The sequence below is a fragment of the Salvelinus alpinus genome, chromosome 35 (assembly GCF_045679555.1).
Source record: "Salvelinus alpinus chromosome 35, SLU_Salpinus.1, whole genome shotgun sequence".
Taxonomy (NCBI): domain Eukaryota; kingdom Metazoa; phylum Chordata; class Actinopteri; order Salmoniformes; family Salmonidae; genus Salvelinus; species Salvelinus alpinus.
In genome coordinates, this window is record NC_092120.1 from 21,540,592 (window position 1) to 21,558,064 (window position 17,473).

The following is a 17,473-nucleotide window of genomic DNA, read 5'->3' on the forward strand; positions in this document are numbered from 1 at the left end:
TGGCTTCCAGTTGAAGCTCGCATCCGCTACAAGACCATGGTGCTTGCCTACGGAGCTGTGAGGGGAACGGCACCTCCGTACCTTCAGGCTCTGATCAGGCCCTACACCCAAACAAGGGCACTGCGTTCATCCACCTCTGGCCTGCTCGCCTCCCTACCTCTGAGGAAGTACAGTTCCCGCTCAGCCCACTCAAAACTGTTCGCTGCTCTGGCACCCCAATGGTGGAACAAACTCCCTCACGACGCCAGGTCAGCGGAGTCAATCACCACCTTCCGGAGACACCTGAAACCCCACCTCTTTAAGGAATACCTAGGATAGGATAAAGTAATCCTTCTAACCCCCCCCCCCCCCCTTAAAAGAGTTAGATGCACTATTGTAAAGTGGTTGTTCCACTGGATATCATAAGGTGAATGCACCAATTTGTAAGTCGCTCTGGATAAGAGCGTCTGCTAAATGACTTAAATGTAAATGTAAATGTAAATGTAAATTAAGAGATTGAGATAAAACTGTCCAGTTTGAGTGTTTGTTGCAGCTCGTTCCAGTCGCTAGCTGCAGCGAACTGAAAAGAGGAGCGACCCAGGGATGTGTGTGCTTTGGGGACCTTTAACAGAATGTGACTGGCAGAATGGGTCTTGTATGTGGAGGATGAGGGCTGCAGTAGATTTCTCAGATAGGGGGTAGTGAGACCTGAGGGTTTTTTAAATAAGCTTCAACCAGTGGGTCTTGCGATGGATATATAGAGATGACCAGTTTACAGAGGATTATAGAGTGCAGTGATGTGTCCTATAAGGAGCATTATTGGCAAATCTGATGGCCGAATGGTAAAGAACATCTAGCCGCTCGAGAGCACCCTTACATGCCGATCTATAAATGATGTCTCCGTAATCTAGCATGGGTAGGATGGTCATCTGAATCAGGGTTAGTTTGGCAGCTGGGGTGAAAGAGGAGCGATTACGATACAGGAAACCAAGACTAGATTTAACTTTAGCCTGCAGCTTTGATATGTGCTGAGAGAAAGACAGTGCACCGTCTAGCTATACTCCCAAGTACTTGTATGAGGTGACTACCTCAAGCTCTAAACCCTCAGAGGTAGTAATAACACCTGTGGGAAGACGGGCATTCTTCTTACCAAACCATATGACCTTTGTTTTGGAGGTGTTCAGAACAAGGTTGAGGGTAGAGAAAGCTTGTTGGACACTAAGAAAGCTTTGTTGTAGTGCATTTAACACAAAATCCGGGGAGGGGCCAGCTGAGTATAAGACTGTATCATCTGCATAGAAATGGATGAGAGAGCTTACTAATGCCTGCGCTATGTTGTTGATGTAAATTGAGAAGAGCGTGGCGCCTAGAATTGAGCCTTGGGGTACTCCCTTTGTGACAGGCAGTGGCTGAGACAGCAGATTTTTCTGACTTTACACTGCACTCTTTGAGAGAGGTAGTTAGCAAACCATGCCAAATACTCCTCATAGACACCAATATTCCTAAACCGGACCACAAGAATGGAATGGACTACCGTATCAAAAGCTTTGGCCAAGTCAATAAAAATAGCAGCACAATATTGCTTAGAATCAAGGGCAATGGTGACATCATTGAGGACCATTAAGGTTGCAGTCACACATCCATAACCTGAGCAGAAACCAGATTGCATACCTGAGAGAATACTATAGACATCAAGAAAGCCAGTCAGTTGATTATTGACAAGTTTTTCCAACACTTTTGATAAACAGGGCAAAATAGAAATAGGCATATAACAGTTAGGATCAGCTTGATCTCCCCCTTTAAATAGAGGAACCGTGGCTGCCTTCCAAGCAATGGGAACCTCCCCAGAAAGGAGAGACAGGTTAGAAATGTTGGAGATAGGCTTGGCGATGATAGGGGCAGCAACCTTAAAGAAGAAAGGGTCTAAACCACCTGACCCAGATGTTTTTTGGGGATCAAGTTTAAGGAGCTCCTTTAGCACCTCAAACTCAGTGACTGCCTTCAGGGAGAAACTGTGTAGCGTGGAAGGGGAAAACGAGGGAGAAGCATCAGGGATAGTCACATTAGAAGGGGTGGGAGATGAGAAAATGTTGGACGTGCAAGGTGTCATGGCTGAGTCAAATAAGAATCCTGACTTAATGAAGGGGTGATTTAAAGACCTCAGCCATGTGCTTCTTGTCAGTAACAACCACACCATCAACAGTAAGGGACATGGGCAGCTGTGAGGAGAGGGTTTATTCTCCAGGTCTTTAACCGTTTTCCAGAACTTCTTGGGGTTAGACCCACAGAGAGAGAACTGCTCCATAAAGTAACTAACTTTGGCCTTCCGGATAGCCTGAGTGAGTGCACTTATTTCTCATTTGCCTGAACGAGAGCCAGTCAGCCTGAGTATGCGTGTGCCGAGGCTTTCGCCAAATGCAATTCTTGAGGTGGAGTAACTCTGCAAGATCACGGTCGAACCATGGGCTGAACCTGTTTATAATTCTCATTTCTTTATGGGGGCATGTATGTTAACAATACCACTGAAAATATCAAAAAAGAAGGTCCAAGCATCTTCGACAGAGGGGCTCAAGCTGATTCTATACCATTTTACAGAGGCCAGTTCATGAAGGAAGGCTTGCTCATTAAAGTTTTTTAGCAAGCGTCCATGACAAATCAGGACAGGTCGTTTCACTAAGCAGCCATTATGAACACAGGCTGTAAAACAGTGATCACTAAGGTCATTACAGAGAACACCAGACTGATACCTATCAGGATTATTTGCGAGAAGAGTAGCCTTTTTCTGAGTGTTTGGAGTCATATTGTACATTGTGGGATTGGTAATAATCTGAGAAAGATTTAGGGAGTCCCATTGCTTTAGGACTTGATCAGGTGATTTAAGCATGTCCCAGTTTAGATCACCTAGCAAGACAAATTCAGACTTAGTGTAAGGGGCCAGGAGAGAGGTTAGGGCAGGTAGGGTACAGGCCGATGCTGATGGAGGACGATAGCATCCAGCAACAGTCAACAAAGAGCTATTTGAAAAATGTTAAAGCTTACAACCAGCAAATCAAATTGTTTGGGGACAGCCTTGGTGGAGACAACCGAGCACTGAAGGTGATCCTTGGTAACGATTGCCACTCCCCCACCTTTGGAAGATCTGTCTTGCCGAAAAAGGTTATAACCAGAAAGGTTAACATCAGTATTCAAAACACTCTTCCTTATTAACCATGTCTCAGTAATGACCAACACATCTGGATTGGAGCTGTGAACTCACACTTTCAATTGATCCATTTTAGGTAATAAGCTTCTAGTGTTAACGTGCATAAAACCCAGGCTTTTACGAGAGCAGAAATCAGTGAAGCAGATATCAGAGCACAAGTCAGAATTGGGGCTACCCAGTCTTCAGTCAGTGCTTTTACTTGAAAGCCTTTCCCCAGGATCATGTGTCCCAAAAGCCACTCCCTCGCCCCAATTTACAAGCACCCCTCGCAAAAATCTCTCCATGCTCCAATTCGATTTGGAATATTGAGATAGGATAGATAATAAAGTAACGAGGGCCTCAAAGAGTGTGATGTAATACAATTAGCAGATGATCTGCAGGGAAGTGGAGGTGTCCGCCAGTCTGTCCCCCATATGGCCTGATGGTACCCCTGATGGTGGGGTAGAGTGGGCTACCATAGGGCCACAGAGGGTCCTCCGCAGGGCTGGAGAAAAAAAGAAGCCCAGCAGATGCCCTATCAGAGAGAACATCATAGTGCTTTGTTATGCTACTCTTGTGTTTTCCTTTTTTTTAACTTAGTGAGCAGCTGCCAAGGGCAACCACCTCTCTTTACAGCATCACTGCCTCAAATCGCAGGTTGAGAGAAATATAAAGGTTCAAATCATGATAGATAGAAAAGGGTTCACTCATTTCTTCTTTTCTCTCTCATTCCCTTTTGGTTGCCCCGCTCAACACACTCAACTGTCTGCCTCAGAAAAAAAGAAGTACAGTTGAAGTCGGAAGTTTACATACACCTTGGCCAAACACATTTAAACTCAGTTTTTCACAATTCCTGACATTTAATCCTAGTAAAAATCCCTGTCTTAGGTCAGTTAGCATCACCACTTTATTTTAAGAATGTGAAATGTCAGAATAATAGTAGAAAGAGTTATTTATTTCAGCTTTTAGTTCTTTCATCACATTCCCAGTGGGTCAGAGGTTTACATACACTCAATTAGTATTTGGTAGCATTGCCTTTAAATTGTTTAACTTGGGTCGAATGTGTCAGGTAGCCTTTCACAAGCTTCCCACAATAAGTTGTGTGAATTTTGGCCCATTCCTCCTGACAGAGCTGGTGTAACTGAGTCAGGTTTGTAGGCCTCCTTGCTCGCACACGCTTTTTCAGTTCTGCCCGCAAATGTTCTATAGGCTTGAAGTCAGGGCTTTGTTATGGCCAATCCAGTACCTTGACTTTGTTGTCCTTAAGCCATTTTGCCACAACTTTGGAAGTATGCTTGAGGTCATTGTCCATTTGGAAGACCCATTTGCGACCAAGCTTTAACATCCTGACTGATGTCTTGAGATGTTGCTTCAATATATCCACATAATTTTCCTGCCTCATGATGCCATCTATTTTGTGAAGTGCACCTGCAGCAAAGCACCCCCACAACATGATGTTGCTACCCCCGTGCTTCACAATTGGGATGATGTCAGCCCAGTCAAAACTGTTCGCTGCTCTGGCACCCCAATGGTGGAACAAACTCCCTCACGACGCCAGGTCAGCGGAGTCAATCACCACCTTCCGGAGACACCTGAAACCCCACCTCTTTAAGGAATACCTAGGATAGGATAAAGTAATCCTTCTAACCCCCCCCCTTAAAAGAGTTAGATGCACTATTGTAAAGTGGTTGTTCCACTGGATATCATAAGGTGAATGCACCAATTTGTAAGTCGCTCTGGATAAGAGCGTCTGCTAAATGACTTAAATGTAAATGCAATGTTCTTCGTCTTGCAAGCCTCCCCCTTTTTCCTCCAAACATAACGATGGTCATTATGGCCAAACTATTCGATTTTTGTTTCATCAGACCAGAGGTAATTTCTCAAAAAAGTATGATCTTTGTCCCCATGTGCAGTTGCAAACCGTAGTCTGGCTTTTTTATGGCGGTTGTGGAGCAGTGGCTTCTTCCTTGCTGAGAGGCCTTTCAGGTTATGTCGATATAGGACTCATTTTAATGTGGATATAGATACTTGTGTACCTGTTTCCTCCAGCATCTTCACAAGGTCCTTTGCTGTTGTTCTGGGATTGATTTGCACTTTTTGCACCAAAGTACGTTGATCTCTAGGAGACAGAATGCGTCTCCTTCCTGAGCGATATGACGGCTCAGGAAGGAGGCACTGAGTTTGAAGGTAGGCCTTGAAATACATCCACAGGTACACCTCCAATTAACTCAAATGACGTCAATTAGCCTATCAGAAGCTTCTAAAGCCGGGACATCATTTTCTGGAATTTTCCAAGCTGTTTAAAGGCACAGTCAACTTAGTGTATGTAAACTTCTGACCCACTGGAATTGTGATACAATGAATTTTAAGTGAAATAATCTGTCTGTAAACAATTGTTGGAAAAATGACTTGTGTCATGCACAAAGTAGATGTCTTAACCGACTTTCCAAATCTATAGTTTGTTAACAAGAAATTTGTGGAGTGGTTGAAAAATGAGTTTTCATGACTCCAACCTAAGTGTATGTAAACTTCCGACTTCAACTGTATATGGACAAAATGGGACCTCTGGCATTAAGGCACAAGCAAGTATATTTAATGTTTGGATCCGCCCCTGCCTTTGTGTGCAGGCCAGTGGTTCAATGCAGGGTGGCAGTGGGGGTCAGTACAGGCATCTGCCGCTACTCTGCAGCACTCATCTGCCCATCTGTGTATGCTGCTGTCCTTCTGTCCTCTAGCATACGCTCACTCTCACACACACATTATACAATACACATGCATGTTCACTCTCACATTTAAATATACTTATACACTCTAAACCAACACGATGTGTGTGTGCCCGCACACGCTCTGGGGTTCTGAGTATTTATGTTCTATTATAGGGACAGAAACCACCTTGCACTGTCCTGTGATGTAAAAGAGGAGGTTGGGGAATGAGCCACAACCCAGCCAGGCTCTATTAGACGCAAGGAATTAAAAGGGGAATAAGGAGGTATCTCTTTACAGAGACAAACAAAAATCTCTGAGAGGAGAAACAGACACTGAAAATCTTTGATAAAGAAATTCCAATTTGATGTCATCAATAGTGTCATGAACAGTTTGAGTTCGGGCCTTTGCACTGTCGAAACACTCCCTTTCCCTGCATCCCAAATGCAGCCATTCAACAAATCACAAGGAGAGTTCTCGTACTTAACGATAAATCATATCATGTTTCACTATGCCCATTTCCCTGTATACTCGCTGAAAAGCTGCTTGCAGCCTGAATGTTAAGTTCGATTTATCTCCTCACTGCACAGTTTGTGAGGACATCACTGATAACAGTGGGGTTAGGTATGGGGGAAATGTCTGTCTCTATAGGAGCCAACTTGTGTTTTTTGACGTTGGAGAGACTCCCGGACGGTTTGGAGAAACACATTGTAGATCTTAACCTTGTTATCATGCATCATCATGGACCATGAAGAGGCAGGCAACTCAGCGGTCCACAGATGTGGGGTGTCAAGGCTATTTGTGTTAAACATTCTCCACATATTCTGATGAAAAGGAGCTGTGCCTTTGCCAATATATTGGTTAAATAAATAGAAGTAGATAAAAATGATAGATGATAGATAGAAATGTTAAACAAAGCAGTCTCTCGGAATGGCTTCGCCATAATGGTGACTAAGACAATTATGCAACTATGAGGACGAACCTGTTATTCTTTATGAGACCATTAAAGCTAAAGAGTGAATGATTGAGACGACTAAACTAAAGCATTCCTTCCTTTTCATCGGCATGTAACCATTCTCAAAACTTCCTCCCAGTGTCCAAACCAGAGACATCATCACTGTATCCAATAAAATAAAGGGACCTAAAATGTAAGGGGAATTGAAATTCCAAGCCCTCATTTTTCACAGAAGCAGCGTACGTAATCTCACAGGTAAGGTAAGAGCATAGAGTACATTTGGCTAACGGCCGTCAACCTGTCACACACTTTCTGTCTTTCCCTTCAGACCTGTGTCTTTGCTCTTTTCCACTCGCACTGCACGTCTGCTAGTAAGGTATCACCATGCTATGGGTATCACCAGCGCACTGCACTTGTGGGGAGTTAGCTAGTGGGCCTAGCATTAGCCACATAGCATCCTGATATTCAATGCTGACACACAGACATAGCCTGAAGGGCCATTTGGTTATGCTCAAGGGAGTGGTTGCTCTGTCAGTCATTTGCAGGGGCAGCTAAAGAGCACACTTAGTGTCCTCTCTTTCCCCCAGCAACCATGTGGGGAGTGACATGATACTGTACAAGAACCTGGACAACATATAACATTTCAAAGCCATTTCCTAATTGTTTCCAGGCCAAGGTCGATAGCCTATATGGAAGCAATCCCTGCTTTCAAACTTTTTTTCATCCTCAGATTGTGAAACATTAAAGTGTTAAGTAAACTTGACCCAGGGGGTGGCTAATTCATTGGGAAATAGCTGTGGTTCATCCATTCAGTACCATATCAGTGACAGTCAATGCATTTCCTTCTACTTGAATGGCCACCACATGTTAACATAGTTTTAGCACAGCACTGAGCCGGCAAAACACTGAACAATAACACTCATTGTCTGTTTACATGTTAGTGAAAACACTAAATTATCCTGTGGCTTGAAGCCGAGAGCCCTATAACTTCCAATAAGTTCATGACCTACACAGTACCATTAGATAAATCATCATCTTTGGAAAGTATTCAGACCCCTTGACTTTTTCCACAATGTGTTACGTTACAGCCTTATTCTAAAATGTATTAAATAAATAAAAAATCTCATTAATCTACACACAATACCCCATAATGATGAAGGGAAAACAGGTTTTTAGAAATGTTAGCAAATTTTTACAAAAAACTGGCAGCAATACCTTATTTACATAAGTATTCAGACGCTTTGCTATGAGACTCGAAATTGAGCTCAGGTGCATCCTGTTTCCATTGATCATCCTTCAGATGTTTCTACAACTTGATTGGAGTCCACCTGTGGTAAATGCAATTGATTGGACATGATTTGGAAAGCACACACCTGTCTATATACGGTCCCACAGTTGACAGTGCAGGTCAGAGAAAAAACCAAGCCATGAGGTCAAAGAAATTGTCCGTAGAGCTCAGAGACAGGATTGTTTCAAGGCACAGATCTAGGAAAGGGTACCAGCATTGAAGGTCCCCAAGAACACAGTGGCCTCCATCATTCCTAAATGGAAGAAGTTAGGAAACCACCAAGACTCTTCCTAGTGCTGGCCGCCCGGCCAAACTGAGCAATCGGGGGAGAAGGGCCTTTTTTCAGGGAGGTAACCAAGAACTTGATGGTCACTCTGACAGAGCTCCAGAGTTCCTCTGTGGAGATGTGAGAACCTTCCAGAAGGACAACCATCTCTGCAGCACTCCACCAATCATGCCTTTTTGGTAGAGTGGCCAGACAGAAGCCACTCCTCAGTAAAAGGCACATGACAGCCCGCTTGGAGTTTGACTAAAGGACTCTCGGGCCATGAGAAACAAGATTCTCTGGTCTGATGAAACCAAGATTGAACTCTTTGGCCTGAATGCCAAGCATCACGTCTGGAGTCAACCTGGCACTATCCCTATGGTGAAGCATGGTGGTGGCAGCATCATGCTGTGGGGATGTTTTTCAGTGGCAGGGACTGGGAAAGTAGTCAGGATCGAGGCAAAGATGAACAGAGAAAAGTACAGAGAGATCCTTGATGAAAACCTGCTCCAGAGCAATCAGGACCTCAGACTGGGGTGAAGGTTCATCTTCCAACAGGACAACGACCCTAAGCACACAGCCAAGACAACACTGGAGTGGCTTCGGGACAAGTCTCTGAATGTCCTTGAGTGAAACAGCCAGAGCCCGGACTTGAACCCGATCGAACATCTCTGGAGAAACCTGAAAACAGCTGTGCAGCAACGTTCCCCATCCAACCTGACAGAACTTGGGAGGATCTGCAGAGAAGAATGGGAGAAACTTCCCAAATACAGGTGTGCCAAGCTCGATGCTGTAATCGCTGCCAAAGGTGCTTCAACAAAGTACTGAGTAAAGGGTCTGAATACTTATGCAAATGTAATATTTTATTTTGTATAAATTAGCAACTTTTCTAAAAACCTGTTTTTGCTTTGTCATTATGGGGTATTGTGTGTAGATTGATGAGGGAAAACAACCATTTTATAAATTTTAGAATAAGGCTGTAGAGTAACAAAATGTGGAAAAAGTAAACGGGTCTGAATACTTTCCGAAGGCACTGTATATCAACTCCTACCAATAAAGATGAAGGATTTGTTTACATTGCGTAAAGTTTTAAAGGAAGCTGAACTCCATTGTCACCACCATAGAGTTCTACTGCATAAGTTCTAAAACAACTACAACTCTCAAAGTCAGGCGTTTTGGTGCACTAATTAAAATCCTACATGGGTAGAATGGCCTGTATCCCCGACTAGAAATAAAACACCATGCTTTGCTACAAGCTAGTTTTGAAATTCAAGCACATTTAATGGTTAACATTTGGAAATACATCATGGATTCATTGTGATCCAATAAGACTGATATTAATGAAATATGCATAGATATTGTTGAGCAACAGAACACTATACAAACAAATAGCATCTCTGCTTATATACAGGCTTTGAAAGAAAGGGTAAAACAAATGATTCTTTTTCCATAGTTAATATAATCCAATGATCAAAGGAGACATTCTTCTCACTTCTTATTTTGGTCAACATGAAAAAATGCACAAAGGTCTGATTGAAGTGTGAGTTTTTCCCATTATTCAAATCAAATCCATGTAGACCACTTGATTTAGCATTATACGTACAGTAACGTTAGGTACTGTAATTAGTGTGGTTCATATCTGTAACTTCATTGGAAACAAGCAGAGTTATAAATCACTTAAAAACGATGTTTTCTCTCTGTCACAAAGGATCAGCTCACAGATTTCTAGGAAATTAAAGGGGGGAGTTAAGTCACCCGAAGAACAAGAATGTTGGATGTTTTTTCTTCACTTTATTAGTACAGTAATAGTGTGGAATAATATCCTATAATATATATATATATATATATATATATATATATTGGCCTATATAAATGTATAATTTCATATATCATTTAAAAAGAATTTAACACAGTTGAATGCACCTCAGAACTCAGAACCTAGGTAATTATGAGGTAGACATCAATAATGGTATTTCCACCCTCAACAGTTTTTATACAGCTTAAATTACTCTTATCAATGTAAGAAATATATGATTATCATGAAATTCTGTACATCACAATTAATAAAATTATTATAGAATAGATATTATAACGATTTGAGTGCATTTAAAGTATGTACATTTACAAAGAAATGCATTTTGTCATTTCTTCATTCGTTGCACTTGTAAAGTTTTAACTATACAAATATTTACAGCTCAAATAATGAACAGCAGTGCATTCAAAGCTAATGTGCATTTAAATATCTCGTTGGCGAGTCTTTTCTGGTCAGTCGATTTATCATGAAAAAGGCGTTCTTCCTGACTACATGACATTGCCGCAGTCAGTTGTGGAAGTGCCTTTTGTAAAGATGCAGACGTTGAAGATGCAAATGTTTGTCTTGATTATTTACCGTGGCCTCTTGTGTCCCCACGTGCTCCTGTGCGCAACCGGGTCCAACTGCCTTTCAGTGTGCCTTCAGCAAGTCATCGAGATACAGTCAGCTGTCAATGGCAGGCACAATACGAATGCCTATGTCCATAGAGCCCATGTTTAGAATCGTCTGTTTTAAGTCTTGCGTTCGTTTCCCGCCTGCTGTGGTGACTCGAGCGCGCACTCCATTCCGATGAAACAGGGCGCACGGGGACATCTCTTGTAGGCATACCTGCGTTATCTCTTTTCCTCAGAGACCATTGTGTGTTTGGTAGATTACATTCACCTTTTGGAGAGAGAAAGGGAGATAGAGATAGAGAGAGAGAGAGAGAGAGAGAGAGAGAGAGAGAGAGAGAGAGAGAGAGAGAGAGAGAGAGAGAGAGAGAGAGAGAGAGAGAGAGAGAGAAAGAGAGAGAGAGAGAGAGAGAGAGAAATTGGAGCGAGAGAGGATGGGGGGGTGCTAGGGCCGATTGATAACGCATCAGAAGAGCTCGATAGTTTCAGCTGGACGCTGGCAGTGAGCCTGGAAACACCCGCTACAAATGAGTCCTCTTTGCAAGACCGCTGCAGGGAGCTGCAACAATGCACAAGGGCTATCCCGTGACTGCGGCCTAGTTTGAACAGGTGCATTCCACTGTGCCCATTTCGAACATAATTCACTGATGGAAGACCAACAATTACAAGTCTGCTCAGAAAATAACAAATAATAGCCTATCACTAGCCTGTCGATAGCCACTCCTCTCCTGCGGACTAATGGTTTATGACGACCTGTCTAGCCATGTCGGGGCCTCGCGAAACAATAGACTATGCTATTGAAAAACATATCATATGGACGGAAATGTAGACTAGGAGTATGTATTAGTTTAACACAACAATTGGACAGATAAGGCTATATGAGATTGTAAATGTGACCAACACAAATATGCTTGCATAGGCCTACACTGCAAATAATGTCTCTCGTGGATCCCTTTTGAGTGAAGTTTAGGCGCACCATGATATGGCAAGAACGCATGGGTCTATATGCTTAAGATATGCCACAGCTTTCATATCCTGACCTGGGCCGAATGACTTATCTTTGATTTTTACAGGGTTTAAATACGTCCAAGTGTCGCAGAAGAAAAGGACGCTACCTGCAGCCACACTGCTCTACCACCATGTCCTCGTACTGTTTGTACACAACGTTATTGCCCGAGTCTATGTAAAGAATGCTGATGGGACTTAGTTTAGTGGGAACACAACAGCTAGGAGGTGTGCTATTGGGGTCCATTGAATTCATGAGAGTTTGAATGATGGCATGGTTAGTTGGCTCTAAATGCGATCTCAAAGGGAAGTCGCATACGCCCTCGCAGTGGTACGCTTCGTAATCCAATGGCGCAATGATCCAGTCATCCCACCCTAGCTCTTTGAAATTAACGTGCAGAGCCTTTTTACTGCATCTAGATTTTGACTTTTTGCCATGTCTTTTCCCATGCCGATTGTTCAATGCAGTCCTCCGCCGGCGCCTGGCTTTGAACCGCAGGCCCCTCTCCTCCTCCGACCTGCTCCCCGATCCGCGCGACTTGATCTTCTCTTTCATTTCGTTGAACAGGTTCTCCCTTTTCTTGGACCTGGTGTAAACCACCAAGATGGCCTTCTCTTGCTGGGTTCGACCGGTTCTGTCAAATCCCATCTGTTTTAAATCGATTTCCATTTCTGATTTACCAAGAGTGGCCTTGAGCTGGAGACAAAGCTGGCTCCCCTGGGCAGAGTGATGCCTGTTTTTAAACATTTCCCACACGTCCAAAACCTCCCATCCTGGTTTTCGGGAATCCAGAGGATCAAGGGATCTGGAATCCAGTAGCCGTTCTGATCGACAGGAGAGTAATTGAATGTCATAGAGACCTGTCGGGGACGTTTGCAAATCCCCGGGCCCTTTTCTAAATATCCTTAATTCAGCTCCAACCAACTCCTCTTTGTCTGAAAGGGTTGAGACATCAAACAGATACTTTTGTCTTCGCAAAGGAGAGTGCAAGAGATCGTCTGCAAGATAAAAAGAAATAATTGCAGTCAGATTCACTTAGGGTGTACAGTGTTCAGGAGAGGGAGGAAGGAGGAGGGTTCAAATTCTCACAAAGAGGCCAGATCCACTGGCCTTCTCTCTTGTTTTTCTGTGCCCACTCAAAAGTCGAGCTGAGACAAACTACGACTGACACGTCATCAAATTAGATAAAGAGGTCTCGTAGTTAACATCATAGGCTACTTGGTGTAATTTCTGAGCAGAAAGGGTGATTTACATTTTGGTACTGTATAATAAACCATCTTCACTCTTAACATCAATAATCAACAGATGCAAACTTATCAAAACAATCAAAACATCAATTATTTAGATTTGCCCGTTATGCCTAATATGATGAGGTGTCACCTGTTTGAATCAACTATATTTCCATGTTAGTAAGATATAATTGTTGAGACAGTAGCCTGAATATTGTAGGCTAAGCCTATGATCACAATACAACAGCAGGCAATTACATCTTTCTGTCTCTCTCTCTCTTTCTCTGTGCCACATTGTCCTTTTGGATTTTATAAATTTTCGATGTGAAAAATACCGTTCAGTATCCTATAATCCTATACTTTTGCCCTGTACTTTAAATGTTGTCACTTTTTATTATTAGAACAGAATCGAAATATAGCCTATGTCATTTAATTCTTATTGGGAGAAATGTGAAATTCGGGAAGCAAACTTCAATTGAATTGTCAATTGAATCTTATCATGAATTTTAAATGTTAATTATATTAGGCTATTGTTTTCTAATAACACCCCAAATTAATCCCTTCTGAGAATACTTTTCTTTTTCAATGTAGGCCTATCATCACTAAACGAAGAGCCTGATTAAATGAGTGAATATTTTATCAAACAAGTTTATTCATTATTCTTTGCTTGGGAAAAATAATTTCTGAAACGATTATCAAAGTTGTGGAGCAAAGAAACGAGGGGCCTAGTGACATGACGGAAGGGGATTCTGTCAGACTCAACCGACCAAAGGCGACATAGGCTACTGTACACTCAACTGAACAATACAGAATTAATACGTTATTCCCTGCTCGAGACCCACGATGCCTAGGCCATACATATTTGATCCCAGCGAGTCAATGTGCTCTCATATAAGTTAGCATATTGTTAATTTCTGCTGTGAAGGGTATACTGGCGGTATGCAGTGTTTTTGTCTATCTAAAACCCAAGATTTCATAAAATAAATTATAGTTTTTTAAAACACACATTTTGATTTTCGTCATCTTTCATCAGTCATATATAAATATACTTAGGCATAATAGGGTAAATACTCAAATAGGCTGAAGTAAAAACGTATCTGTTTTACTTTTAAGGCAACCATTGAAAAAAATGTTTTCTCCAAACTAAATGCGATCTTCTTTAGCATTCACGATAACAGGAATATACTAGGCCTACATAAGACAGATCAACCTGTGGTGTTCTGAAATATCAACCAAATGTGATTCCGTTTATCATTTGTCCATCAAATTAAATGCACTGAAAAACATTTTATTTAATAAAAACAACAACTATTAGTAGCCTGTTCTAGGCCTAAACAATTGCGCCCTGTGTGTAGGCTATTCATCTATAACTCCAATATAGATGCCATATTTCAAAATAATATTTTATTCTAAATAGATATTTGAATATGGTTGCCAGAACTTTCCCCCCTCTGTGAACCCTGCAGTTTAATAGTAAAAGTAGAGTGAAACCTTGTGTTTGTTTCAGTAACTTTGCACGTATGGTCTACATTAAGTTTTTTTTATAAGACCTCAAACAAATCGTATACAAGGTCACCAAATAATTAACAGTTCTAAATTCCCCTCTTCCTCATTAAAATACTTCCCCGCTTATATTTAATATCCTCTTGCCAACGACAACACTCCCGGTTCAAAAGTGCTTGTCCTGATTATGCTGACTTTAAGTTACAGCGGGAATCTGTTTTAAAGAACTTTTAAAGATATTGCAGTTTGTTGAATTGGAGATATGATTCAACAAACTAAGAGACACATTTGCTTGGAAATTATAAACATTTCGACATAATGGAGCCTGTGCGTAATTTACATATTTATCTGACCAAAATATGAACGATACGGCGTCATCCACTTATGTTAGGCCTATTGTTGTATTATCTGAGATTGTGGACAACATATAACATTGATGTTACGCTTTCTTCTATGTATTAGGCTACAACTTTCTGAAGGCTGAGAAAGAGAGTGAAGAGGAGAGGAGCGATATATATATATATATATATATATAGAGAGAGAGAGAGAGAGAGAGAGAGAGAGAGAGAGAGAGAGAGAGAGAGAGAGAGAGAGAGAGAGAGAGAGAGAGAGAGAGAGACTTCTAGTGCTGTGGCTTCGGAGGCCAGCGAGCACCATCTGCGTTTTAATGAGTTACTTCAAGTGCCAAAAGTAATTTTCATACATTTGGTTTATTCTTGTCTGACCTTGCGACCATAGGGACGTCTCCTAATCTGTTTTGCATAAATTGTTTTTATTTTACCTGCAGAGGGGAAAGGATACACAATATAAAACATTTCAGTTTTATACAAAAATGTCGTCTATCGTACAAGTGTTTCCAAATAGAGCTGTGCGTAATAGCTGAAAAAAGCGCAAAATGCATATATTACGCACGAACGCTGTCGCTTGAATATTACTTTTCGGACTTTTTAAAGTGCAAAAAACATTATGCTGTAACCTATTATACAATACAACTCAACACTCGAGGGCCTGGTAGAATCTTAACAGAAACCACCAATGTGCTGAGAGAACGGAAGAAAAAATATTGTCAGTAATTAAAGCGGCGGTCGCACAGGGAGGTACACAGTAAAATACTAACCACTTCATAGCGAAGGACGTGCTCTTACATTTTTCCCCTTCGTTTTTGGTGATATGCCATTGGCTGAGCTGGGTCATTATGGGAGAATAGACAGTGTTTGATATGTTATGACACGAACACTCAATTAGATCACGAGTTCAAATACTCCAATCAGCGGTTCGATGCTAAGCAACCCTCAGAGAGTCCAGAGAAGGGTCAGAGCCAGTGACACATCAAATCAAAATCAGGGGGAAAGTGAGGCTTTTTCACCAAATCAGCTCTATGTTACAGATGGGAAATAATGGCAACAATGACGTTAACTGATTGTATTTCTCCTCTAAAGATAAAGCAGACTTACATGTGTTCGGTTTGTTGGTGTTTAACTGCCTTTGTCTGTCTAATCAAATCCGTCAAATCACCTTGTTACAGAGTTAACTGTCCCTAATCCCCTGTAGCCCACCCTAACCCATTCCAATATATCCGTTTATTAACTGCAGAGTTGGCCATACAGATTGCATGATGATCTGTAACACAAACTGTTCATTCCTATCTTGACGCAAGCCAACTGTAATTTCCTGTTTGACGTGTTCACATTGTCCTACAGCAATTTGTAAATGAATGCACACGTTCTTTGGAAATATAACGTTTTCTATGATTATCTCAATTGGCTCTGTTTTGAGATAGTCTAGTCTGACGACAAGGCAAGGTTTGAACAGGATGGATTTGGTGCACGCGGGGACCAATAGAGAATGATTTACTACCTTCATTTAGATAGGGCCTCAATTAGTGTTTTATTGTCGTCTTACCTGGGGGTCAATGTAAGTATAATATAACTTTATACTTTGCAAAACTGACGTACGCCTATGGCTCTTTAAAATGTGTCCCAAGGGCTTCAAGGGAACTGAATGCGACGACAAAACGTAATGCGTCCCTCATAAACGGTGATAACGTTCCAGTGCAACTAATACAACTTTGAGGCTGACAAGATAATTGCACTTTAGCTTGTGATATATCGTTTTATGCATTCATTAATAGCACATTTTACAATTCAAACTTCTACATATTTAGATTGGCCAGCACACTCTATTTTGATGTGGTTATTTTATTTTATGGCACTCTTTATGGGTCAAGAGTAGAAGAGGCACACCATTTTTCCACATTTCAACTTGCAACTGCAGCATTTCATTCAATAAGACAGCCATTGTAAAATTAATAGTTTATGCTATTGTGAAAGGGGGTGCTGGGGTTTTTTTAGATTAAAAAAAATGCATACCATGGCTGCAGCGATGTGTGCAAATCTAAAACAAATGTAGCAAGATTCTTACTTGGTCATATGCAACGGTAGTAGGCTACATAGCTAAGTCATTTTAGATGAGACCAACCTGTTCCTCTGTCCACAAAACTTGTTATGGTGTTTGCAGACTTTGAGGAGCGGAAAAAACTTGCGTTTAGTCCGAGTCTCTCTGCAGCCGAATACGTTCTGTATATGGAGAGCATGTAATCGTGGGGCACAATTGCGTCCTTATTAAAGTCTTCTCGGTGATGGCTTAACATTGGGGAAGATGCGAAGATCTCTTTGAGAAATGTGGTTGACCTTTGTCCATCATGAAGGATCTTGACTCCCTTGTTTCTCCTTGGCATAGAGGGGGATATGATGGCAGCTGACTGAAAACATGGTATATTCCAAATGTAGAGGAGTAACAAATATAACGATAGTACTTGAAATGCGTCCATGGTGGTAGTGTCCCAAAGATGTTTCGAAGCCCTCTCCACAATGAAGCGGTTTTAGACAGCAAGAGCTGAAGATAGACTGCGCGTCAGTTAGACTTCTGCGTTCCCTTCTC

At 41.7% G+C, this 17,473-nt stretch overlaps 1 protein-coding gene across 1 annotated transcript; it reads right to left on the reverse strand.

Moving 5' to 3' along the window:
- Positions 1–11,771: 11,771 nt before the first annotated feature.
- On the reverse strand, positions 11,772–17,473 carry LOC139564418 (growth/differentiation factor 6-A-like). The gene is made up of 2 exons (XM_071383932.1): positions 17,012–17,473; positions 11,772–12,799 (listed from the first exon to the last, which is right to left on the reverse strand). Exons 1-2 carry the CDS (start codon positions 17,361–17,363, stop codon positions 11,907–11,909), a joined length of 1,245 nt encoding a protein of 414 aa, XP_071240033.1. The 5' UTR covers positions 17,364–17,473; the 3' UTR covers positions 11,772–11,906.